The sequence below is a fragment of the Zonotrichia albicollis genome, chromosome 35 (assembly GCF_047830755.1).
Source record: "Zonotrichia albicollis isolate bZonAlb1 chromosome 35, bZonAlb1.hap1, whole genome shotgun sequence".
Lineage (NCBI taxonomy): Eukaryota > Metazoa > Chordata > Aves > Passeriformes > Passerellidae > Zonotrichia > Zonotrichia albicollis.
In genome coordinates this window covers 1,931,211-1,955,881 of record NC_133853.1, presented here as the reverse complement: position 1 = coordinate 1,955,881, position 24,671 = coordinate 1,931,211, and the positions used below count along the sequence as shown (strand labels likewise).

General features: G+C 58.6%; 1 protein-coding gene across 1 annotated transcript in view; it reads right to left on the bottom strand.

Annotated features, from left to right (window-relative positions):
- The window catches only part of LOC141726451 (myosin-binding protein C, fast-type-like), a 61,950-nt gene that overhangs the window by 33,055 nt on the left and 4,224 nt on the right, over window positions 1-24,671 (bottom strand). The window contains exons 2-6 of the mRNA XM_074531354.1: window positions 6,464-6,631; window positions 4,721-4,809; window positions 4,183-4,189; window positions 2,746-2,931; window positions 613-752 (exon numbers count right to left, since the gene is read on the bottom strand). Of these exons, the coding sequence (XP_074387455.1) occupies window positions 613-752; window positions 2,746-2,931; window positions 4,183-4,189; window positions 4,721-4,809; window positions 6,464-6,631 (590 nt within the window). The remainder of the gene's footprint in view (window positions 1-612; window positions 753-2,745; window positions 2,932-4,182; window positions 4,190-4,720; window positions 4,810-6,463; window positions 6,632-24,671) is intronic.

Genomic DNA, 24,671 nt, shown 5'->3' with positions numbered 1-24,671 from the left:
AGGATTTGGGGGTTCCATTGAGTATTTTGGGGTTCCTTTGGGGTGATTTTGGAGTTCCATTGAGAATTTGGGGGTGTCCTTTGAGAATTTGGGGTTCTATTGAGAATTTGGAGGTTCCTTTTAGGATTTGGGGGTTCCATTGAGAATTTTGGGATTTCCATTGACTATTTGAGATTTCCATTGGAAATTTTGGGGTTCCATTGAGTATTTTGGGGTTTCACCGAATATTTTGGGGTTCCACTGAGTATTTTGGGGTTTCACTGAATATTTTAGGGTTCCATTGAGTATTTTGGGGTTCCATTGAGAATTCTGGGATTTCCATTGACTATTTGAGATTTCCATTGGGAATTTTGGGGTTCCACTGAATATTTTGGGGTTCCACTGAGAACTTTAGGGTTCCACTGAGTATTTTGGGATTCCACTGACTATTTTGGGGTTCCACTGAATATTTTGGGGTTCCACTGAGTATTTTGGGGTTCCACTGAATATTTTGGGGTTCCACTGAGAACTTTAGGGTTCCACTGAATATTTTGGGGTTTCACTGAATATTTTAGGGTTCCACTGAGTATTTTGGGGTTCCTCTGGGCAGATTTCGGGGCGCTGCCCCCTCACCATGGTTCTCTTGTCGGCCTTCATGATGGTGTACCCGGTGATCTCGGCGTTGCCGTCGTCCTCGGGGGGCTCCCACTCCACCAGGGCGTTGAACCCCCAAACCTCCTTCACCTGCACGTTCTTGGGGGGGCCTGGCTTCTCTGGAGAGGGGGGATCGGATCAGGGACACCCCAAAAATAGCCCAGAAACACCCCAAAAATAGCCCAGAAACACCCCAAAAATACCCCCAAAACCACCCCGAAACTGCCCTGGAACCTCCTTGGGAAATAGCACCCAAAATACCTCAAAAACACCCCAAAAAGTACCATAAAAATACCCCCAAAATACCCCAAAATCGCCCTGAAACCTCCTTGGGAAATAGCACCCAAAATACCTCAAAACACCCCAAAATAATCTCACAAAATACCCCCAAAACCACCCCAAAAATACCCCAAAACTGCTCTGAAACCTCCTTGGGAAATAGCACCCAAAATACCTCAAAAACACCCCAAAATAATCTCACAAAATATCCCAAAAACATCCCAAAAAATCCCACGAAATACCCCCAAACATACCCCAAAACTTGGCCTGAAACCTCTTTGGGAAATAGCACCCAAAATACCTCAAAAACACCCCAAAATAATCTCACAAAATATCCTGAAAACAACCCAAAAATCCCACAAAATACCCCCAAAACCACCCCAAAACTTGCCCTGAAACCTCTTTGGGAAATAGCAGCCAAAATACCTCAAAACACCCCAAAATAATCTCACAAAATACCCCCAAAACCACCCCAAAAATACCCCAAAACTGCCCTGAAACCTCTTTGGGAAATAGCACCCAAAATACCTCAAAAACACCCCAAAAAGTACCCTAAAAATACCCCAAAATCGCCCTGAAACCTCTTTGGGAAATAGCACCCAAAATATCTCAAAAACACCTAAGAACTGCCCCAAAATCCCCCAAATCCCCCAAATCCCACCCCAAAAATCCCCCTTAAAACTGCCCTGAAACCTTCCCAGAAAACGGCACCCAAAAATCTCCAAAATGTCCCAAAAATCCCCCAAATCCCCCCAAAATCCCTCAAAAACCGCCCCAAACCCATTCTGAAACATCCCAGTGCTCCCAGTTCCCAATCCCAGTGCCCATCTCTGGTTCTCCCATGTCCCCCATTGCCTCTCCCACCATTCCCAGTGCTCCCAGTTCCCAATCCCAGTGATCCCAGTCACTCCCAGTTCCCAATGCCAGTGTTCCCAGTGCTCCCAGTTCCCAATCCCATCACTCCCAGTCACTCCCAGTGCTCCCAGCGCTCCCAGTTCCCAATCCCAGTCACTCCCATCACTCCCAGTTCCCAATCCCATCACTCCCAGTCGCTCCCAGTGCTCCCAGTTACCGACGATGCGCAGGCGCATCTCTGCCGTGTCCTCCATGCCCTCGATGCCAACGCTCATCCTCGTGTTCCCAGTCACTCCCAGTCACTCCCATCACTCCCAGTGCTCCCAGTTCCCAGTTTCCAGTCACTCCCAGTCACTCCCAGTCACTCCCAGTGTTCCCAGTTCCCAAACCCAGTGTTCCCAGTGCTCCCAGTTACCGACGATGCGCAGGCGCATCTCAGCCGTGTCCTCCATGCCCTCGATGCCAACGCTCATCCTGGTGCTCCCAGTCCTCCCAGTCACTCCCATCACTCCCAGTGCTCCCAGTTCCCAGTTTCCAGTCACTCCCAGTTCCCAAACCCAGTGATCCCAGTCCCTCCCAGTCGCTCCCAGTGCCCTCAGTTCCCAATCCCAGTCACTCCCATCACTCCCAGTTCCCAATCCCATCACTCCCAGTCACTCCCAGTCACTGTCATCACTCCCAGTTCCCAATCCCAGTCACTCCCAGTCACTCCCAGTCACTGTCATCACTCCCAGTTCCCAATCCCAGTGATCCCAGTCGCTCCCAGTGCTCCCAGTTACCGACGATGCGCAGGCGCATCTCGGCCGTGTCCTCCATGCCCTCGATGCACACGCTGAGCCCAGCGCTCCCAGTTCCCAATCCCATCACTCCCAGTTCTCCCAGTCACTCCCATCCCTCCCAGTTCCCAATCCCAGTGTTCCCAGTCGCTCCCAGTTCCCAATCCCAGTGATCCCAGTCGCTCCCAGTGCTCCCAGTTACCGACGATGCGCAGGCGCATCTCGGCCGTGTCCTCCATGCCCTCGATGCGCACGCTGAGCCCGTAGCGCCCCGAGTGCCCCCTGGCGGCGGCGCGGATGAAGAACACCGTGTCCGGTCCGATGTGCGCACGTGCACGTCCTCGCCCAGGGGCCCGCCCTCCTTCGTCCACGTCACCTGGGGGCGGGGCTTACCCTGCCGGGGGGCGGGGCTTGGTTAGATCTATGGGGGTGGGGGGTGGGGTTCAGGTGTCGCTATGGGGTCTGTGGGGTTGTGGGGTTTTGGGGTTGAGGTGTCCCTATGGGGTTATGGGGTTGAGTTATCCCTGTAGGGCTCAATTGTCCCTATGGGATCTATGGGGCTGTGGGGGTTTGGGGTTGAGGTGTCCCTGTGGGATCTATGGGTCTGTGGGGTTGAAGTGTCCCTATGGAGCTGTGAGGTTGAGGTGTCCCTATGGGGCTGTGGGGCTGTGGGGTTGAGGTGTCCCTATGGATCTGTGGGGTTGAGGTGTCCCTATGGGGTTATAGGGTTCAGTTATCCCTATGGATCTGTAGGGCTGAGTTATCCTTATGGGATCTGTGGGGCTGTGGGGTTCGGTTATCCCAATGGCGTAATGGGGTTGAGGTGTCCCTGTGGGATCTATGGGCCTGTGGGGTTGAAGTGTCCCTATGGGGCTGTGGGGTTGTGGTGTCCCTATGGGGGTGTGGGGCTGTGGGGTGGAGGTGTCCCTATGGGGTTATGGGGTTCAGGTGTCCCCATGGGGCTGTGGGGTTGAGTTATCCCTATGGGATCTGTGGGGTTGAGGTGTCCCTATGGGGCTGTGAGGTTGAGTTGTTCCTATGGGGCTGTGGGGTTGTGGTGTCCCTATGGGGGTGTGGGGCTGTGGGGTGGAGGTGTCCCTATGGGGTTATGGGGTTCAGGTGTCCCCATGGGGCTGTGGGGTTGAGTTATCCCTATGGGATCTGTGGGGTTGAGGTGTCCCTATGGGGCTGTGAGGTTGAGTTGTTCCTATGGGGCTGTGGGGCTGAGTTGTCCCTATGGGGTTATGGGGTTGAGATGTCCCTATGGGGCTGTGAGGTTGAGGTGTCCCTATGGGGTTATGGGGTTGAGGTGTCCCTATGGGGCTGTGAGGTTGAGTTGTTCCTATGGGGCTGTGGGGCTGTGGGGTTGAGGTGTCCCTATGGGGTTATGGGGTTGAGGTGTCCCTATGGGGCTGTGGGGTTCAGTTACCCCTATGGATTTGTAGGGCTGAGTTATTCTTATGGGATCTGTGGGGCTGTGGGGTTCGATTATCCCTATGGGATCTGTGGGGCTGAGTTGTCCCTATGGGGCTGTGGGGTTGAGGTGTCCCTATGGATCTGTGGGGTTGAGGTGTCCCTATGGGACTGTGGGGTTCAGGTGTCCCTATGGGGCTGTGGGGCTGTGGGGTTGTGGTGTCACTATGGATCTGTGGGGCAGAGTTGTCCCTATGGGATCTGTGGGGTTGTGGGGTTGTGGTGTCGCTATGGGGCTGTGGGGTTTTGGGATTTTCAGGTTGAGATGTCCCTATGGAAGTTTGAGGTTGAGGTGTCCCTATGGGATCTGTGGGGCTCAGTTGTCCCTATGGGATCTGTGGGGCCGTGGGGCTGAGTTGTCCCTAGGGGGCAGCGGGGTTGTGGGGCTGAGGTGTCCCTATGGGGTTGAGTTATCCCCATAAATCCATGGGGCCGAGTGACCCCAATAAATCCATGGGGCAGAGTGACCCCAATAAATCCATAGGGCTGAGTTGTCCCTATGGGGCTGAGTGACCCCAATAACTCCCTGGGGCTGAGTGACCCCAATAAATCCATAGGGCTGAGTGACCCCAATAAATCCCTATGGGGCAGAGTGACCCCAATAAATCCATAGGGCTGAGTGACCCCAATAAATCCCTATGGGGCCGAGTGACCCCAATAACTGCCCAGGCCAGATTCCCCAGGTTTTGGGGTGCCCCTCTCACCTGGAAGGGGATCACCAGGTTCACCTGCTCCCCCACCTTCCTCACGTACGTCTGCCGCAGGTGCCGGGGCAGCCGGATTTTGGGGCGCTCTGGGGGGGGTTGGACAATGTTTAGGGGGGGATTTATGGGGCAGAACCCCCAAATTTTGGGGTCCTCCCCGATTTTGGGGTCCCTGCTTACCCATCAATTCCCCCCCTAATTCCTTCAGGTTCTTCTCCCCTAAGTTTCAGCTCCGTTTTTGGGGTCCTTCCCCATTTTTGGGGTCCTTCACCATTTTTAGGGTCCCTCCTCATATTTAGCCTTTCTCCCCAATCTTAGGGTCACTCCCAATTTTTGGGGTCCCTCCCCAATTTTGGGTTCCCCCACTTCTGTTTTTGGGCTCCCCCCAAATTTCGGGGTCCCCCCTTTCCTTTATGGATCCCCCTTTGCCTTAAGGATTCCCCCCTGATTTTGGGGTCCCCACCTAATTTCGGGCCCCCCCCCCAATTTCCTGATTCCCCCCAATCCCTGCCTCCTCCCCCCGATTTCGGGGTGCTCCCCCTAAATTTCGGGGTCCCCTCTTTTCCTTATAGATCCCCCTTTTTTGGATCCCCCTAATTTCCCTTATGAATCCCCCCTAATTTCGGGATTTCCCCCCCGATTTTGGGATTTTCCCCCCCAATTTCAGGGTCTCCTCAATTCCTGCCTACCCCCCAAATTTCGGGGGGGTCCCCCCAAATTTCGGGGTGCCCCCAAATTTCAGCCCCCCCCCCGATTTCGGGACACCCCCCTTTCCTTTATGGATCCCCCCTGATTTCGGGATTCCCCCCCCGATTTCGGGGTCCCCCCCTTTTCCTTTAGGGATCCCCCGTTGCCTTAAGGATTCCCCCCTGATTTTGGGGTCCCTCCTGATTTCGGGGTCTCCCCTTTCCTTTATGGATCCCCCCTCAATTTTGAGATTTTCCCCCCTAATTTCGCGACTTCCCCCCAATTTCAGCCTCCCCCCCAATTCCTGGCTCCCCCCCCCGATTCCGGGGTGCCCCCCTGACTTCGGTTCCCCCCTAATTTCGGGGTGCCCCCTTTCCTTTATGGCTCCCTCTAAATTCCCTTATGGATCCCCCCTGATTTTGAGATTTTCCCCCCATTATTTCAGAATTCCCCCCCAATTTCATGATTTCCCCACCAATTTCAACCTCCCCAAATTTCGGGGTGCTCCCCCCCGATTTCGGGGTGCCCCCCTGATTTCGGTTCCCTCCTAATTTTGGGGTCCCGTCTTTCCTTTATGGATCCCCCCCTTAATTTCAGGACTTCCCCCCCAGTTTCTTTCTCCCCCCAATTCCCGCCTTCCCCCCAAATTTCGGGGTGCTCCCTCCGATTCCGGGGCGCCCCCCTGACTTCGGTTCCCCCCTAATTTCGGGGTTCCCCCTTTCCTTTATGGCTCCCTCTAAGTTCCCTTATGGATCCCCCCTGATTTTGGGATTTTCCCCGCCTAATTTCAGGATTTCCCCCCCAGTTTCTTTCTCCCCCCAATCTCTGCCTCCACCCCAAATTTCGGGGTGCTCTCCCCGATTCCGGGGCGCCCCCCTGATTTCGGTTCCCCCCTAATTTCAGAGTCCCCTCTTTCCTTTATGGATCCCCCCCCTAATTTCGGGATTTCCCCCCTAATTTCGGGACTTCCCCCCCAATTTCTTTCTCCCCCCAATCTCCTCCTCCCCCCCAAATTTCGGGGTGCTCTCCCCGATTCCGGGGCGCCCCCGGACGCACCGACGATCTCGCGGATGGTGACGGGCTGGGCCATGGTGGCCGGGGGGCTGCAGCCCGCGATGTTGACGCCGACCACGCGGAACAGCAGCTTCTCCCCGGTGGGCAAACCGCGCACCGTGAGCCCGCAGCGCTCCACCAGCTCCGTGTTGGCGGGGGTCCAGTTGGTGTCTGGGGGGAGAAATTGGGGTTATGGGGTTGGGGGTTAGTGGATTTTGGGGGGTTATGGGGCTGGGGTCTCCACCAGCTCCGTGTTCACGGGGTCCAGTTTGTGTCTGGGGGGGAAAAGGGAAATTTGGCGGGTTATGGGGTCGGGGGTGTTGGATTTTGGGGGGTTATGGGGCTGGGGAAGATATTATGGGGTCAGGGGTTATCGGATTTTGGGGGGTTTTGGGGCTGGGGTCTCCACCAGCTCTGTATTCGTGGGGTCCAGTTTGTGTCTGGGGGGGAAAAGGGAAATTTGGGGGGTTATGGGGTTGGTGGGTATCAGATTTTGGGGGGTTATGGGGTTGGTGGGTATCAGATTTTGGGGGGTTATGGGGTTGGTGGGTTTTGGATTTTGGGGGGTTATGGGGCTGAGGAAGGGCTTATTTTGGGCCTCCATCCCCAAATTTTGGGCACATAAGGCACCTGCAAGCCGCTGGGGAAGCCTCAAGTCTGCTCAGTGAGCCACGTGTGCCCTCAGCATTGGGACAGCCACCTTTCCCTCAGTGAGCCTCCCATCCCAGGGTCAGCAAATGAAGAGGCACCAGGCATGCTGCAGGTGACTCAGAGCGAGTGCAGTGGGTCATGGTGGCCAGGGGCCAGAAGCAGGCAGAAAGCCAACGGGGCTGGGGAAAAGGCTCTGCTCTGCTTACAGCATAGGCTGAGGGCTAGGAGAGCTCCATTTCCCCCTTGAGATGTTGGAGACGGGGCCTTTCACCCTCCTGATAGGGCTGCCCCTGGCTGCAGGCAGCCAAAGGAGTACGACGACACAAGGCCGAGAGCAGCAAAGCAAAGAGCCAGCCGTGCACAGCACAGGGAGGTGGCCCAGTGCAAAGCCAGCGTGGCACCCTGCAGGTGCCCGCTGCACGCTCATGTGTCCCTGCCTTGGGAAGGACAGGAATGCCCGTGGTCCAGGAGGGCCTTTCTGTGGCCCCTGTGGGCTCAAAGTTGCTGCTCTTCTGGCTCAATGGGGCCTAAAGCCACAGAGCTCGGCCTCCCCCACAGCAACAGGAACAAGACTTGGATATCAGACGGTGGAGATCAATGCCTAAGCCTGAGGGGCGGGGGCCTCCAGTCTGGAGCCCAGGGAGGGCACATGCCCAGCCCCACAACAGCTGGCCTCACGGCCCTGAAAGGCCAGGACCAGGGTTCCACGCCTGATTCCAGGGGGTCCCTCCAACCCGGCCACCGACCTGGAAGCGCCAGAGCAGCCGGCTGTCGGGATCAAGGCGGCTGCCAGGGGGCTTATGGCTTCTGGCCTCTGCCAGCCCGTTGCTCAGGGCTTAGCAGTGCCTCAGCCCCTCAGGGTCTCCCCAAGCTTGCCGGCAGCAGCGCCGCAGCCCCACAGCAGCTCCAGAGGAGCCCCATCCAGAGGCACCTGGGAGCCCTCAGCAACACAGCCAGCAGCACATGGGCAGGAGGACACAGATGGCCCTTCCTCCCCGGCACAGGGCTTGTGGCCATTGCCAGGCACCGCTCTGGCAGGGATCCCCGCAGCTCCGGCCCCTGCCCAGCCGCTCTGTCGGCAGCACAAAGGCTTCAGCAGAACCATCAAAGGCCAAGGGGCTTCTGGCCATTTTCCCTGCAACACTGCACTCCTGGACAGCTGGCTGAGCACAAGCACCCTTTTCCCCCTCTCCCCCTGTGCCCTACAGACCCCGTGCAGGAAAAGAAAGATGCTGGGACTCTGTGTATTGTAAGATATTCTGTTCTATTCTATTCTATTCTACAATATTCTATACTCAACAAAAACGAAAATACAAACAGAAAAATCTTGAAGAAGAAACAGAAAATCCCTGCTGGCTTAAATGGCCCCAGCAGACAGAGTCTTTCAGATCATCTCTCTGTGGAGCTCCAGCAGAACAGCACGGCAGTGCTGCACAGACGAGGCCGTTTCCTCCATGCACTGCGGAATCGATCTCGCAGCTTACGCCATGGGGAGTAGGGAGCTCTCTGTACGGCCCGGAGAACTAAACAAAATTCAACGGCAGCATCTCTGATTGCAGGACTGCTGTCACGTGCCATTTCTTCAAGGGCTGCAAGAGAGTGGAAAAGAGGCAAGGTCGGATCCCGCATGTGCAGGGAGCCGAGGAGAGCCCCTGCCGGCGCTATCCCGGCCGGCTCTTGCCATGGCCCGCAGGGAGAAGGGACAAGGTGCTGGCCACGAATGCCACACGTGGCCCTGAAATCTCTGTGTGCCCTGTCGACGGGAGCAGAGCCCTCCGCAGCCGGGGCAGGGCTTGCAGCTGCCCCCTGCAGCCCCCGCGGTCAGCCGGCTGCCCTCACACACTCACCACTGCAGATCAGCTGCAGCTCTTGCTGCTGCCCCCTCAGGTGCCGCCCGGCCATGCCTGTGAACACAGAGCCTGTCACGGCCCCAGCGGCACAGCTCCCTGCCAGCGGCGCTGCCGGCGCTGCGGCCACACGGGCTGCTGGCCCGGCAGGGCTCAGCCCGGCCCTTGCCGCACGCTGCCGCCCCAGGGCACGGCTGCCAGAGGGCGGCAGCAGCAATGCCCAGGCCAGGCGGGGCTCCACGGCACCGGGCCCGGCTGGCGCTGCCGGGGCAGCAGGCGGGGCCGGGGCCGAGCTGCGGCGGGCCGGGGAGGGAGCCCGGGCTCGGGACTCACCCATGAACCTGACGGCCGCCTCTCGCAGGGACTCCTGTGGGCTCTGCAGGTAGCGCAGGGCCTGGCGCAGCTGCTCGGCCGCTCGGCTCCTGTCCTGTGCCAGCTGCAGAGAGCGGCAGGAGGGGAAGGGTTGGCGCGGGCTCAGCCCCTGGGCGGGGCGCTGCCTGCGCCCAGCGCCGGCCTCCCCTGGCCGCACAGCCCTGAGGCGCCGCCAACAGCCTCTGGCCAAGGGCTCCCGAGGGCAGGGGGCAGAGGGCCGGCTGCTGCCCGGGGAGCTGCGGTGCCGCGCCGCAGCCCCGCCGGGCCCGGACTCCCAGGGCACCCGACTCGGGCCTGCGGGAGCCTGCGGGAGAAGAGCCCGCGCCACCTCTGGGTGCAGCAGCGGGCACAGCTGCCACTCCCCCACACTGAGCGCCGCCCTCAGGGACCTTGGCCGTGCTGAGGCTGGGAGTTCTCGGCTGCTCTTACCAGGCACTCGCCAATGCTCTGATCCACGTCTAGCATTTGTTGGATATCCGTCCTCTTCAGGAATCTGGCTGAGGAATGCAGCGTTTCCCGGGAGGCCTGGAGAGCAACAGAGACGCACAGATGGCCCCACAGTCCAGGGCACAGGCTGAAGGAGGCTGCAGCCTGCAAGGTGCCGGGGCAGGAGGCAGCCCAAGCCCCTGCCAGGGGGACAGCAGCTGGCCACAAGTGCTCACCTCAGCAACAATCTGATTCTCATCATGGCAGTGGAAGTAGAGAGGGAGCAGGCTCTGGCGCACGTGGGACTTGAGGGCCTTTCTTCCCTCTTCTGTTAATAAGTCCAGCATCTCTTGAAAGACAGCCATGGAGCTCAGCTGCACCTGGATATCATCCTGGATGAAAGGAAAGGGCAAAAGACCTGAGCATCAGCTGCTTCAGGCCCTCCAGGGCACAGGCGTGCATCTGCACAGGGCACCAAGTGTCCGGGCAGCAGGCAGTGGCCGTGGCTGTGGGCACAGAGCCTTACGCTGTCAAAGAGTGGCAGGAGCGCCTCAGCCAGCTGCAGGGCGATGGGGGTGGCTATTGGGGCGCCATTATCCAGGAGCAAATATCTGAGTAGAAGAATGCTCATCCTGATCATGTCGCTGTCATTTTCCTCCAGGAGCTCCACAAGACTTTCAGTCAGGCTCTGCATTTTTTCGGCCTGTGCGGAACACGACTTTGTGAGAGGCCGCCCGGCTGCCGCAGGGCCCAGAGGCCAAAGGCCTGTCCCGAAGCACTGGGGCAGCTGAAGCGGGAGGCAGGAGAGCTGGCAGCAGCCGCCCTAGTGGCCGAAGCCCATGCAAGGCCAAGCGACAGTGTTGCCCAGCCCCACCCTGCCTGCACGGCTTCAGCCACTGCCCCTTCTCACCATCAAGGGATTCTTGCCCAGCACTACGAGGCCTCGGAGTGCCAAGTAACGCCTAGCCATGTGCTCGCTCTGCAGGTTCTGTGCCAGGATCTCCAGAACGCTGTCACTGCATTCCCTCAAGTCCAGGCACTCGAGGACCTGAAAGGCACAGGGCAGTGTCAGGGGAGCCGGCCGGCAGGAGCCCAGCAGCGCACAGGGCCGGGCCCAGGCAGCGGCACAGGGCACGGGCAGGGGCACTGTTCTGGCAGCTGTGGCTGCGAGAGGCCAGAGGGCTGGGAGGCGGCTCAGCCAGGCAGCGCTGGCCTTGAGGCTCACCTCCACAAGGAATGCCAGGGCAGGGAAATCCCAGTATGGCATCTCTTTGCTGAGCAGGGCGAGCAGGTAGAATGCAACCACGGAACAAAAGTGGATGGCTAAGCGGCGAATTTCTCTGAAGAGGGGAAAAAGGAAACAAGACCCTGAGCCAGTGAGGCAAACCTCTCCCAGGCGTGACTCATCCAGTTCTCATCTTTCCCCAGCACCCTTCCGGCAAGGGGACGTGGGCCATTTGGGAGTTGGTTGCTCATGAGCACCCTCCTCTGCCAGCCTTTTCCAGTCCGCTTGGCCATTCCTTTAGTGACAAGGCCCTCTGGCCCATGGCCACCACGGACACTTTGTGGGCCACCTGGGCACAGAGCAGCAATGGCAGAGGCAGTGGGGAGAAGGGGGTCTCACCTGGCCAGCAGAGCCACGGCAAAGTGGTGAGTGTCAAGAGAGAGCAGCGTGTCCCAGGCACACCTGCGCTCCATTGCCACCACCACATCCTCGCAGCGGAGAAGGCAGAGCAGGGACTTCAGGGTGCGCACTGCAAACCTGTGTGCGCAGCAAAGCCCAGGTCACAGCGGCAGCACTGGCTCCTTGGCCGGCCACGTGGCAGGGACAGGAGGAGTGGCATGGGGCACCTGTTGGGGCTGGTGGCAAGGCCGTGCTCTTCCTGGCATCCCTTCCAGAAGGTGTCCACCGCCTCTGGCATATCCAGAGTGCTGAAGAACACTTGGAATAGCAGATGCACAAATAGGCGGGGGAAATACACCTTCAAGATCCGTGGCAGACAGGGCACCTGGAGGATCTTCCACATCACCACGGTTGCCTGCAAAGGACAAAGCCCCCCGAGACAGCGCTCAGTGCCGAGGTGTGCGTGTGGCTGGGCCCGAGCGTGGCAGGGAGAGGCCTGGAGAGACCTTGGCAGGGAGAGCATGGGGCCTGGTGGGCCTGAAGCTGCCCCTGGGCCAGGTTTCAGGGCAGCGCCTGAGGCGGGGAGATGCAGTGGGGGAAGGAGGATGGAGAGCTGCTGGAGAGGCAGCCTTGGGGCCTGCAAAGTCCAGTTGCAGAAACTCACAGCCAGGGCAAAGACACCCGTTTCGTCCCCATCGGAGGTGCAGGTGCTGTACTCTGGCCAGCTCCCCAGCACATCCAGGAGGATCAGCTGCGCCAGCTCCGCAGTCCTGGCTGAGCCCATGATGGTCTTCCACATGGCCATGGCAGCTCTGTGGGGTTAGAGCTGTGTCTCAGGGGGGTGTCAGACACAGCACCGGGGGCAGCTGAGCTGGCTGCCATTTCTGCCTGTGCCCACTGCCCCCCTGCCAGCAGCAGCCCGACAGCCCAGGCCTGTGGGCACAGAGCCCTGAGAGGCAGCAAGGGAGCATGGCAGCAGGCTCAGGGGCTGACATGGCAGGGCTGGGAAAGGGAGCAGCCAGAGGGCCCTGGAAGTCTCTGTTGCTCAGACACCTGGGGCAGGCTGTGCAGGGTGATGGGCTGGGGAGGCCTGAGCCCTGTGGGCAGGTGGGCCCCATACCTGTCACAGGACGGGGCCACACGCAGGAGCGTCATGACTGCGTCATTTGGCTGTGCTTCGGTGAGATCCAGCAGGGTCTTGTCCAGCCTGTGCTCAGCAGAATCATTGGCCATGAGCCACTGGTGGATGTAGCTCACCATGGCAGGCACCTGGAGAAGGCACGGGGAGACTTGGAAAGCTGCCAGAGGGAGCAATGTTCCCAGCTTCCCCAGAGGAGTGCTTCCCTTCCCACCCCACTGCCATGTGGCCTGAAAGGCTCACAGCAAGCAGCATGCATGGCTGCGGAGGCCAAGCAATTGCTGGGAGGATCAAAGCCTGGCCACAGGCTGCTTACTTGCTTTGGAGTGTAAAAATCTTCCTCGACAAGCATAGACAGCAGAGCAGCACTGGTCTTGCTGAGGAAGATGGGCGAGTATGGTCTGAGGCCTACGCCCATGGCGATGGTCTCTTCCTCCTCAATTCTCTTGAGGAAGTTGCAAACGAACTGTAGGAGAAGGGCAAGAAGCCGGGGATGTTGCATGCAGTGCTGCACACACGGTGCCGGGCTGAGCAGGGACAGCAGGCCCAGCCCAGGTGGGGGTGGCTGCAGGTACCTGCGCTGTTCTGCGGAAGCGGCCACGGCTGGACTCCTGCTCTTGTGTGCGCTCCAGGGCTGCATCTGGCAAAGAGCGAGCGCAGCCAGAGATGAGGGGCTGCGGGAGAGGCCGGAGAACACGGGCCTGCCCTGCGCTCCCCAGGCCGAGAGAGCCCCGGGATGCTCCAGAGGACGGAGCACGGCCACTGCGGGGTGTCTGCCCGGCCCCTCTTCCGTCCTGTCCGTGGGCATGTCCCCAGGGGATAGCATGGCGCAGCACAGCATGGCATGGTGTGGGGCCAAGCTGGCAGCAGGCACCAGTCCTGTGGCTCAGCTCTGCCACTCACCCTCCTGCGGTGGCTGGAACGGCACCACCTCTTCAGTCTTCTGTGCTGGGGCAGCTCCGGGGCCTTCTTCCTCCTCCTCCACCCAGGCCAGCTCGGGCACTCTCGGGGGTCTCTGCTCCATGTCTCTGACTGGATTTGTGCCTATTTGCAGGAGAGATGCCCTGGAAAAGCTCCAAGTCACCAAGTCGTGCAATGGTGCCTGGAAGGCACCTTCAAGTAAGAAGCCTCAGGAGGGCTGCAGGACAGCAAGTCCTGCACTCGGTCTCAAGGGCTCCTGCCACAAAGACAGGAGACTCCTGTCAAGGACTTGTGGTCTGGCCTCAAGGGCACCTGCAGAAGAGAAGCCTCAGGGAGACCACGGGTCAGCAAGTCCTGTGGTCTGGCCTGGAGTTCAGCTGCAAACACAAGGCTTGAGAAAAGCTCCGGGTGGGACGCGAACGAGCGCGCTGTGCGGGGGCTCCTCACGGCACCGCTCTGTCCCGTCCTGTCCCATGGCGTGCTCTGAGCACTGTGGCGTGCTCTTGTCACTGCCAGCTCCTATGTCACCAGGTGTCACAGAGGGCCCTTGGACACCCGGTTCCATGTCACAATGACTGTGCGGCACCGTGTCACCGAGGGCCCTTGCACACGCTGCCGCCTGCCTTGGGGCCAGGCCCAGCCTACCTACCCAAAGTGGCCCAGGCTGGAAGGAATGGCTGGCCCCAGGAGTCTAAGCCAGGCCGACAGGATCTTTAGGAAGGGCTCAGAGCATCAGCAAACGCTGCCATGCTCTGTGGGCTCAGGGCAGCAGAAGGAGCCCCCAGGGCTGCCGACGCAGCCGTTCTGGGAAGGGCACGGGGCCTTGCAGGGAAGCTGGCACGGCCTCCTTGGGACACGTCCTGGCTGGTGGCCCTCCTAAACCCGCCGGTGTGACACGCACAAGGAACGTGTGGGCCCGGGCACGAACGCTGCTCTGAGGCCTGGGGCCCGGGGAGCGCTGACATCAGCAGGTGTGGCAGAGTCCCTGCCCAAGCAGACCTGCCACACCCCGAGCCCTGGCAGTGCTGGTGCCTGACTCCTGCCCCAGAGACCTGTGCCCCCGGGGGGCTTCTGTGCCAGAAGGAGCCAAAGCCCACGTGCATGGGGGGCTGTGCCTCTTTCCTGCAGGCGCTGATGGCAGGAGCACCTGGAGCAACTGCTGGCACGCTTGGTCTCTGTCAGATGATGTTGCTCCATCCTGGAATGATTTTTTTTTATCGTGGAAGGCATTGGCAGTAGCACCAGAGCACCATCCATTGCTGAGTTTCCCAGGGCAATTAGATTGCAAAGTTAACAATCTGAAATTTCCTTGTGCTTTTCTCACTCTCTTTCCCACATTCTGGAAAAAACCAGAATCTGCCCAGCCTCTGCTATTCTCAGCTTCCGTTGCTGCATGTCTTGCTCTGGCAGCTCACGTCCAAACAAAACTGTGTCCTTGCTGAGCACAGCAATGAGCGGCCACAAAGTGGGAAATTCCCCAGTGAACATCAAGGCAGACACGTGATAGGGGATAAGGACGACTCTGGGAGGAGAAGCTCTTCTGTGTCTCTGATGATGGTGCCCACGCCCTGTAGCAGCAGCCGAGAGAAGCGCTGAAAGTAGACAGGCGCTGTTTTGGGCAGCACAGTACCAAAAGTGATGAAACCATTAGCCAGAATGCAAAGGAGGACTGCAAGTATGGAGTGTGGCCTGGAGGGGAAGCCCTAGATGCAGCTGAGGCCACTTTGTTCAGCCTGGAGGAGAGTAAAGGGCGTCATTGTGGTCTTCAACATCCTCCTGAGAGGAATCAGAGGGGCTGCTGCAGCTCTCGTCACTGCTGGGACCAGTGACAGGACCCGAGGAAAGGGCAGGGAGCTGGGACGGGGCAGGTTTCATTTCCGTATCAGATAAAGGTTTTTCACCCAGAGCACGGTCGGGCACCGGGACGGGTTCCCCATGGACGCAGCCCAGCGGAGCCCGGGCTGCCTCTTGGGAAAACTGCGGCGCTGCGCCAGGAGCGGGGAACGGCCAAGGCGTGGGTCCTGCCCGCGGCTGACCCTGGTGAGCCACTGCTCAGTGCTTCAGGATCTACTGACTGCAGCACGGAGCAGGCCAAAGAGAAGCAGGAGGCCCCTCGATTGTGAGGTTCCAAAGGCAAAGGTTTATCCCAAGGGAAGGATTCAGCCTGAAAGAGTCGCCAGCACTTCTGTGCACGGGATTTTATCGGGGTACAACTCAGGGGGTGGATACAAACCATTGAGCAATAAGGAATCTGCAGGGGAGGAGCAAGGGGATCCCATAGTTGCTTGGGACTAATTAGGACAGATGGGAGGAGAGGCTAGGTCACATGGGCCAGTGGGGCTTCCAGCAATAGAGGAATTCCAAAGGGATGGTGCAGTCTGGGGTTTGGTCCAAGGCAAAAGTGACAGGGAATGTTCAGGAATAAAGAGCTGGATTATCTTGAGAGGCAGGGAAGGAGCTGGAACAAAGGGAAATGGCATGAGGGACAGCTCTGAGGGAGGGCAAAACCTACGGGTAAACCAACTTGGGGAAAATACGGCGTACATCAAAACAAACCATTCTGCCATAACTGATAAATAAACACAAACCGGAACACCCCAGGGAAATGGGCGCAGCACCAAGCCCGTCTGAGTTTGAGAAGTGTTTGAAGAACATTGAGCTGTCACCCAAGCTTTCAGACACTACATCAAAAGTCAAGGGTTTTGACCTCTAGGTTTACATGAGTATATACTCCTGAGTAGGACTTTAGGCAGTCTTTTAAGAAACTCGTTGTATGTCCGATCATACCCCAATTCCTTGGAGATTGTGTGGAATGTGGAATCCTTTTGTTTTCACTGCTTGTTAGGACTATAAAAAAGAATATTGGTGCTGGGTGACTCAGAGACAGCCCGTGCATGTTAAGTGTAGTATACAGGGGATAAAGAGAAGGAAACGAGAGGTACTAATACATCCTGCTAAGATTGGAAATTTAGACAGCATGAAGAATGAATAACACAAGAGGTAAAGATGGTATTAAAAAGAGCCCACTGGAATGTAATTTAGCAGATGAGAAAGATTTGGGGGGAATCCCAGAGGGTAATTTTTCGTGTAAGGTAACCTGATGAAGCACTCTTACGCAATGGTAGGCTTAGTATCAATTAGGAAGTGGTGAAATGTGACCCCCAAATGGAACGTTATGATCCATTGTTACAGTTGATGCTATTTTTAAGACAAGAAGAAAAAATGAGATCCGGTGATATATGCAGACATGGTTTTTACCCTGAGGAATAAATCTGAGTGGCACAAGAAATTGTGGCTTTGATTTGGCCCCGCAGGAATTTTAGTCCTAACTTTGGAAAGAGGCAAGAGGCAGAAAAGAAAGAGATGTCGTTCAGCAATCAGCATAGGGCAGAGATGTCTGAAATTGGCTCAAATGCTCCAGGAAGATTGTGTTCTAGGTGTCCAAGATTTACAGCCGAGTTAGCCCAGGCCAGCTGGGGTACACTCCCCCTCAGGCAACCACTCTGCCCCCTGAGTGAAAGCCAAATGGCAGTGAGGATGAGATGAATAATCCAGGTGAGGGGACAGTTTCAGAGAGCCCCAGTGACAAGCAACTCAAGGAATAAAACCAAGAAAGCTTTGCCTTTAGCCACCCCCTTAAGGCAAGACTTGAGTCCCCCAGGAGAAGCCATGGGGGTGAACGTCTTCTTTTCTACTAGTGCCCTGGACAGTTGGTGGGAAAAAGTTAAAATGGATAGAGAAAACCCTAGCAAAGCAGCAAAAAGTTTGGAGTTCATAGTCAAGAGTCAAGAGCCAGGCTGAGGTGATACTGATTTCATGTTGACAGAGCTAACCAAACCAGCAAAAGAGTTGGCGATCAAGGCAGCCAGAGCACGTGTGCAGGGACAAATTGCTAGTGGAGCCTTACAAGGTACAGCGGGCCAGCTGTGTCCTATTGTAAGGCCTTTGTGGGACGCGAACGATGCAGGCTGCTGTGCAGTGTTAACCAGATACCAGGAATGACCGAGACTGGCAGTTCTTACCCTAGCAGCTTGCCGGTGAAAATACAGCTAAAGAATAATAAAGAAGTTGAATTTTTAACTAAATGTGGAGACACATTTTCACTCTTGAATCAAGCACTGGTACCCAAAAGTGAAAACTATCTGCAAGCAATAGGAGCCAGAAAATGCATCCTTCCTGCAACCACTTCAATGTAAAATCAAGAAGAAAATGGGAATACATCAGTTTCTTTATTTACCAAACTCACTCAAATCTGTCCTAGGCATGGATTTGCTTGAAAATGTAGAAGCAAGAGTTCCGTTTAGAGAAAGAAAACTTCAATGGAAGGTACCTGAAGACAAATGGGCAGTTTTAGCAGTAGGACTGACAATTGACACAAGACCAACAAAGAAGAAGAACTATTTAGAGCAAGTATTGAATCAGTTATACCCAAGAGTATGGGATACTGATAGCCCAGGAAAATCAAAACGAGCAGACCCTATGAAAATTGACTTACACACAAGAGTTGAGCCAGTAGTCAGAAAGCAATACCCTTGAAGATTAGAAGCTAGGAAAGAAATAGATCCAACAATCGATAAATTCCTGACATCAGGATTATTGGAAGAATGGAAGTCAAAATTGAGTACTGCTAGATTAGCAATAAAGAAACCTAATGGAACTTAGAGACTAGTGCCAGATTTCCAGGCAATTAATGGTTTATACCTTACTAGTTTACTAGCTAAACTTGGAGATGATTTTATTTGGTGCGGGGAAGGTCCATGGGCAGGTGCAGTCGAGAGCCGCTCCCTCTTGGTCTGAGAGACCAGCTCTCCCAGGCCACCTTGCTGCCAGGCCCGGAGGTTTTGATGTGCGCTCGACCGGCAGCCGAAGGAGGGCTCTTGACACCGTGTCTGATGCATCAGGGTTTACTGAAGGTAGGTCAGAGGGTGCAGGTTGGGTGAGGGTGAGAAGAGGGACAGGAAGAGGCAGGAGCACAAGCACTGTAACATGACACATAAGGCACCTGCAAGCCGCTGGGGAAGCCTCAAGTCTGCTCAGTGAGCCACGTGTGCCCTCAGCATTGGGACAGCCACCTTTCCCTCAGTGAGCCTCCCATCCCAGGGTCAGCAAATGAAGAGGCAGCAGGCATGCTGTAGGTGACTCAGAGCGAGTGCAGTGGGTCATGGTGGCCAGGGGCCAGAAGCAGGCAGAAAGCCAACGGGGCTGGGGAAAAGGCTCTGCTCTGCTTACAGCATAGGCTGAGGGCTAGGAGAGCTCCATTTCCCCCTTGAGATGTTGGAGACGGGGCCGTTCACCCTCCTGAAAGGGCTGCCCCTGGCTGCAGGCAGCCAAAGGAGTACGACGACACAAGGCCGAGAGCAGCAAAGCAAAGAGCCAGCCGTGCACAGCACAGGGAGGTGGCCCAGTGCAAAGCCAGCGTGGCACCCTGCAGGTGCCCGCTGCACGCTCATGTGTCCCTGCCTTGGGAAGGACAGGAATGCCCGTGGTCCAGGAGGGCCTTTCTGTGGCCCCTGTGGGCTCAAAGTTGCTGCTCTTCTGGCTCAATGGGGCCTAAAGCCACAGAGCTCGGCCTCCCCCACAGCAACAGGAACAAGACTTGGATATCAGACGGTGGAGATCAATGCCTAAGCCTGAGGGGCGGGGGCCTCCAGTCTGGAGCCCAGGGAGGGCACATGCCCAGCCCCACAACAGCTGGCCTCACGGCCCTGAAAGGCCAGGACCAGGGTTCCACGCCTGATTCCAGGGGGTCCCTCCAACCCGGCCACCGACCTGGAAGCGCCAGAGCAGCCGGCTGTCGGGATCAAGGCGGCTGCCAGGGGGCTTATGGCTTATGGCCTCTGCCAGCCCGTTGCTCAGGGCTTAGCAGTGCCTCAGCCCCTCAGGGTCTCCCCAAGCTTGCCGGCAGCAGCGCCGCAGCCCCACAGCAGCTCCAGAGGAGCCCCATCCAGAGGCACCTGGGAGCCCTCAGCAACACAGCCAGCAGCACATGGGCAGGAGGACACAGATGGCCCTTCCTCCCCGGCACAGGGCTTGTGGCCATTGCCAGGCACCGCTCTGGCAGGGATCCCCGCAGCTCCGGCCCCTGCCCAGCCGCTCTGTCGGCAGCACAAAGGCTTCAGCAGAACCATCAAAGGCCAAGGGGCTTCTGGCCATTTTCCCTGCAACACTGCACTCCTGGACAGCTGGCTGAGCACAAGCACCCTTTTCCCCCTCTCCCCCTGTGCCCTACAGACCCCGTGCAGGAAAAGAAAGATGCTGGGACTCTGTGTATTGTAAGATATTCTATTCTATTCTATTCTACAATATTCTATACTCAACAAAAACAAAAATACAAACAGAAAAATCTCGAAGAAGAAACAGAAAATCCCTGCTGGCTTAAATGGCCCCAGCAGACAGAGTCTTTCAGATCATCTCTCTGTGGAGCTCCAGCAGAACAGCACGGCAGTGCTGCACAGACGAGGCCGTTTCCTCCATGCACTGCGGAATCGATCTCGCAGCTTACGCCATGGGGAGTAGGGAGCTCTCTGTACGGCCCGGAGAACTAAACAAAATTCAACGGCAGCATCTCTGATTGCAGGACTGCTGTCACGTGCCATTTCTTCAAGGGCTGCAAGAGAGTGGAAAAGAGGCAAGGTCGGATCCCGCATGTGCAGGGAGCCGAGGAGAGCCCCTGCCGGCGCTATCCCGGCCGGCTCTTGCCATGGCCCGCAGGGAGAAGGGACAAGGTGCTGGCCACGAATGCCACACGTGGCCCTGAAATCTCTGTGTGCCCTGTCGACGGGAGCAGAGCCCTCCGCAGCCGGGGCAGGGCTTGCAGCTGCCCCCTGCAGCCCCCGCGGTCAGCCGGCTGCCCTCACACACTCACCACTGCAGATCAGCTGCAGCTCTTGCTGCTGCCCCCTCAGGTGCCGCCCGGCCATGCCTGTGAACACAGAGCCTGTCACGGCCCCAGCGGCACAGCTCCCTGCCAGCGGCGCTGCCGGCGCTGCGGCCACACGGGCTGCTGGCCCGGCAGGGCTCAGCCCGGCCCTTGCCGCACGCTGCCGCCCCAGGGCACGGCTGCCAGAGGGCGGCAGCAGCAATGCCCAGGCCAGGCGGGGCTCCACGGCACCGGGCCCGGCTGGCGCTGCCGGGGCAGCAGGCGGGGCCGGGGCCGAGCTGCGGCGGGCCGGGGAGGGAGCCCGGGCTCGGGACTCACCCATGAACCTGACGGCCGCCTCTCGCAGGGACTCCTGTGGGCTCTGCAGGTAGCGCAGGGCCTGGCGCAGCTGCTCGGCCGCTCGGCTCCTGTCCTGTGCCAGCTGCAGAGAGCGGCAGGAGGGGAAGGGTTGGCGCGGGCTCAGCCCCTGGGCGGGGCGCTGCCTGCGCCCAGCGCCGGCCTCCCCTGGCCGCACAGCCCTGAGGCGCCGCCAACAGCCTCTGGCCAAGGGCTCCCGAGGGCAGGGGGCAGAGGGCCGGCTGCTGCCCGGGGAGCCGCGGTGCCGCGCCGCAGCCCCGCCGGGCCCGGACTCCCAGGGCACCCGACTCGGGCCTGCGGGAGCCTGCGGGAGAAGAGCCCGCGCCACCTCTGGGTGCAGCAGCGGGCACAGCTGCCACTCCCCCACACTGAGCGCCGCCCTCAGGGACCTTGGCCGTGCTGAGGCTGGGAGTTCTCGGCTGCTCTTACCAGGCACTCGCCAATGCTCTGATCCACGTCTAGCATTTGTTGGATATCCGTCCTCTTCAGGAATCTGGCTGAGGAATGCAGCGTTTCCCGGGAGGCCTGGAGAGCAACAGAGACGCACAGATGGCCCCACAGTCCAGGGCACAGGCTGAAGGAGGCTGCAGCCTGCAAGGTGCCGGGGCAGGAGGCAGCCCAAGCCCCTGCCAGGGGGACAGCAGCTGGCCACAAGTGCTCACCTCAGCAACAATCTGATTCTCATCGTGGCAGTGGAAGTAGAGAGGGAGCAGGCTCTGGCGCACGTGGGACTTGAGGGCCTTTCTTCCCTCTTCTGTTAATAAGTCCAGCATCTCTTGAAAGACAGCCATGGAGCTCAGCTGCACCTGGATATCATCCTGGATGAAAGGAAAGGGCAAAAGACCTGAGCATCAGCTGCTTCAGGCCCTCCAGGGCACAGGCGTGCATCTGCACAGGGCACCAAGTGTCCGGGCAGCAGGCAGTGGCCGTGGCTGTGGGCACAGAGCCTTACGCTGTCAAAGAGTGGCAGGAGCGCCTCAGCCAGCTGCAGGGCGATGGGGGTGGCTATTGGGGCGCCATTATCCAGGAGCAAATATCTGAGTAGAAGAATGCTCATCCTGATCATGTCGCTGTCATTTTCCTCCAGGAGCTCCACAAGACTTTCAGTCAGGCTCTGCATTTTTTCGGCCTGTGCGGAACACGACTTTGTGAGAGGCCGCCCGGCTGCCGCAGGGCCCAGAGGCCAAAGGCCTGTCCCGAAGCACTGGGGCAGCTGAAGCGGGAGGCAGGAGAGCTGGCAGCAGCCGCCCTAGTGGCCGAAGCCCATGCAAGGCCAAGCGACAGTGTTGCCCAGCCCCACGCTGCCTGCACGGCTTCAGCCACTGCCCCTTCTCACCATCAAGGGATTCTTGCCCAGCACTACGAGGCCTCGGAGTGCCAAGTAACGCCTAGCCATGTGCTCGCTCTGCAGGTTCTGTGCCAGGATCTCCAGAACGCTGTCACTGCATTCCCTCAAGTCCAGGCACTCGAGGACCTGAAAGGCACAGGGCAGTGTCAGGGGAGCCGGCCGGCAGGAGCCCAGCAGCGCACAGGGCCGGGCCCAGGCAGCGGCACAGGGCACGGGCAGGGGCACTGTCCTGGCAGCTGTGGCTGCGAGAGGCCAGAGGGCTGGGAGGCGGCTCAGCCAGGCAGCGCTGGCCTTGAGGCTCACCTCCACAAGGAATGCCAGGGCAGGGAAATCCCAGTATGGCATCTCTTTGCTGAGCAGGGCGAGCAGGTAGAATGCAACCACGGAACAAAAGTGGATGGCTAAGCGGCGAATTTCTCTGAAGAGGGGAAAAAGGAAACAAGACCCTGAGCCAGTGAGGCAAACCTCTCCCAGGCGTGACTCATCCAGTTCTCATCTTTCCCCAGCACCCTTCCGGCAAGGGGACGTGGGCCATTTGGGAGTTGGTTGCTCATGAGCACCCTCCTCTGCCAGCCTTTTCCAGTCCGCTTGGCCATTCCTTTAGTGACAAGGCCCTCTGGCCCATGGCCACCACGGACACTTTGTGGGCCACCTGGGCACAGAGCAGCAATGGCAGAGGCAGTGGGGAGAAGGGGGTCTCACCTGGCCAGCAGAGCCACGGCAAAGTGGTGAGTGTCAAGAGAAAGCAGCGTGTCCCAGGCACACCTGCGCTCCATTGCCACCACCACATCCTCGCAGCGGAGAAGGCAGAGCAGGGACTTCAGGGTGCGCACTGCAAACCTGTGTGCGCAGCAAAGCCCAGGTCACAGCGGCAGCACTGGCTCCTTGGCCGGCCACGTGGCAGGGACAGGAGGAGTGGCATGGGGCACCTGTTGGGGCTGGTGGCAAGGCCGTGCTCTTCCTGGCATCCCTTCCAGAAGGTGTCCACCGCCTCTGGCATATCCAGAGTGCTGAAGAACACTTGGAATAGCAGATGCACAAATAGGCGGGGGAAATACACCTTCAAGATGCGTGGCAGACAGGGCACCTGGAGGATCTTCCACATCACCACGGTTGCCTGCAAAGGACAAAGCCCCCCGAGACAGCGCTCAGTGCCGAGGTGTGCGTGTGGCTGGGCCCGAGCGTGGCAGGGAGAGGCCTGGAGAGACCTTGGCAGGGAGAGCATGGGGCCTGGTGGGCCTGAAGCTGCCCCTGGGCCAGGTTTCAGGGCAGCGCCTGAGGCGGGGAGATGCAGTGGGGGAAGGAGGATGGAGAGCTGCTGGAGAGGCAGCCTTGGGGCCTGCAAAGTCCAGTTGCAGAAACTCACAGCCAGGGCAAAGACACCCGTTTCGTCCCCATCGGAGGTGCAGGTGCTGTACTCTGGCCAGCTCCCCAGCACATCCAGGAGGATCAGCTGCGCCAGCTCCGCAGTCCTGGCTGAGCCCATGATGGTCTTCCACATGGCCATGGCAGCTCTGTGGGGTTAGAGCTGTCTCTCAGGGGGGTGTCAGACACAGCACCGGGGGCAGCTGAGCTGCCTGTGCCCACTGCCCCCCTGCCAGCAGCAGCCCGACAGCCCAGGCCTGTGGGCACAGAGCCCTGAGAGGCATCAAGGGAGCATGGCAGCAGGCTCAGGGGCTGACATGGCAGGGCTGGGAAAGGGAGCAGCCAGAGGGCCCTGGAAGTCTCTGTTGCTCAGACACCTGGGGCAGGCTGTGCAGGGTGATGGGCTGGGGAGGCCTGAGCCCTGTGGGCAGGTGGGCCCCATACCTGTCACAGGACGGGGCCACACGCAGGAGCGTCATGACTGCGTCATTTGGCTGTGCTTCGGTGAGATCCAGCAGGGTCTTGTCCAGCCTGTGCTCAGCAGAATCATTGGCCATGAGCCACTGGTGGATGTAGCTCACCATGGCAGGCACCTGGAGAAGGCACGGGGAGACTTGGAAAGCTGCCAGAGGGAGCAATGTTCCCAGCTTCCCCAGAGGAGTGCTTCCCTTCCCACCCCACTGCCATGTGGCCTGAAAGGCTCACAGCAAGCAGCATGCATGGCTGCGGAGGCCAAGCAATTGCTGGGAGGATCAAAGCCTGGCCACAGGCTGCTTACTTGCTTTGGAGTGTAAAAATCTTCCTCGACAAGCATAGACAGCAGAGCAGCACTGGTCTTGCTGAGGAAGATGGGCGAGTATGGTCTGAGGCCTACGCCCATGGCGATGGTCTCTTCCTCCTCAATTCTCTTGAGGAAGTTGCAAACGAACTGTAGGAGAAGGGCAAGAAGCCGGGGATGTTGCATGCAGTGCTGCACACACGGTGCCGGGCTGAGCAGGGACAGCAGGCCCAGCCCAGGTGGGGGTGGCTGCAGGTACCTGCGCTGTTCTGCGGAAGCGGCCACGGCTGGACTCCTGCTCTTGTGTGCGCTCCAGGGCTGCATCTGGCAAAGAGCGAGCGCAGCCAGAGATGAGGGGCTGCGGGAGAGGCCGGAGAACACGGGCCTGCCCTGCGCTCCCCAGGCCGAGAGAGCCCCGGGATGCTCCAGGGGACAGAGCACGGCCACTGCGGGGTGTCTGCCCGGCCCCTCTTCCGTCCTGTCCGTGGGCATGTCCCCAGGGGA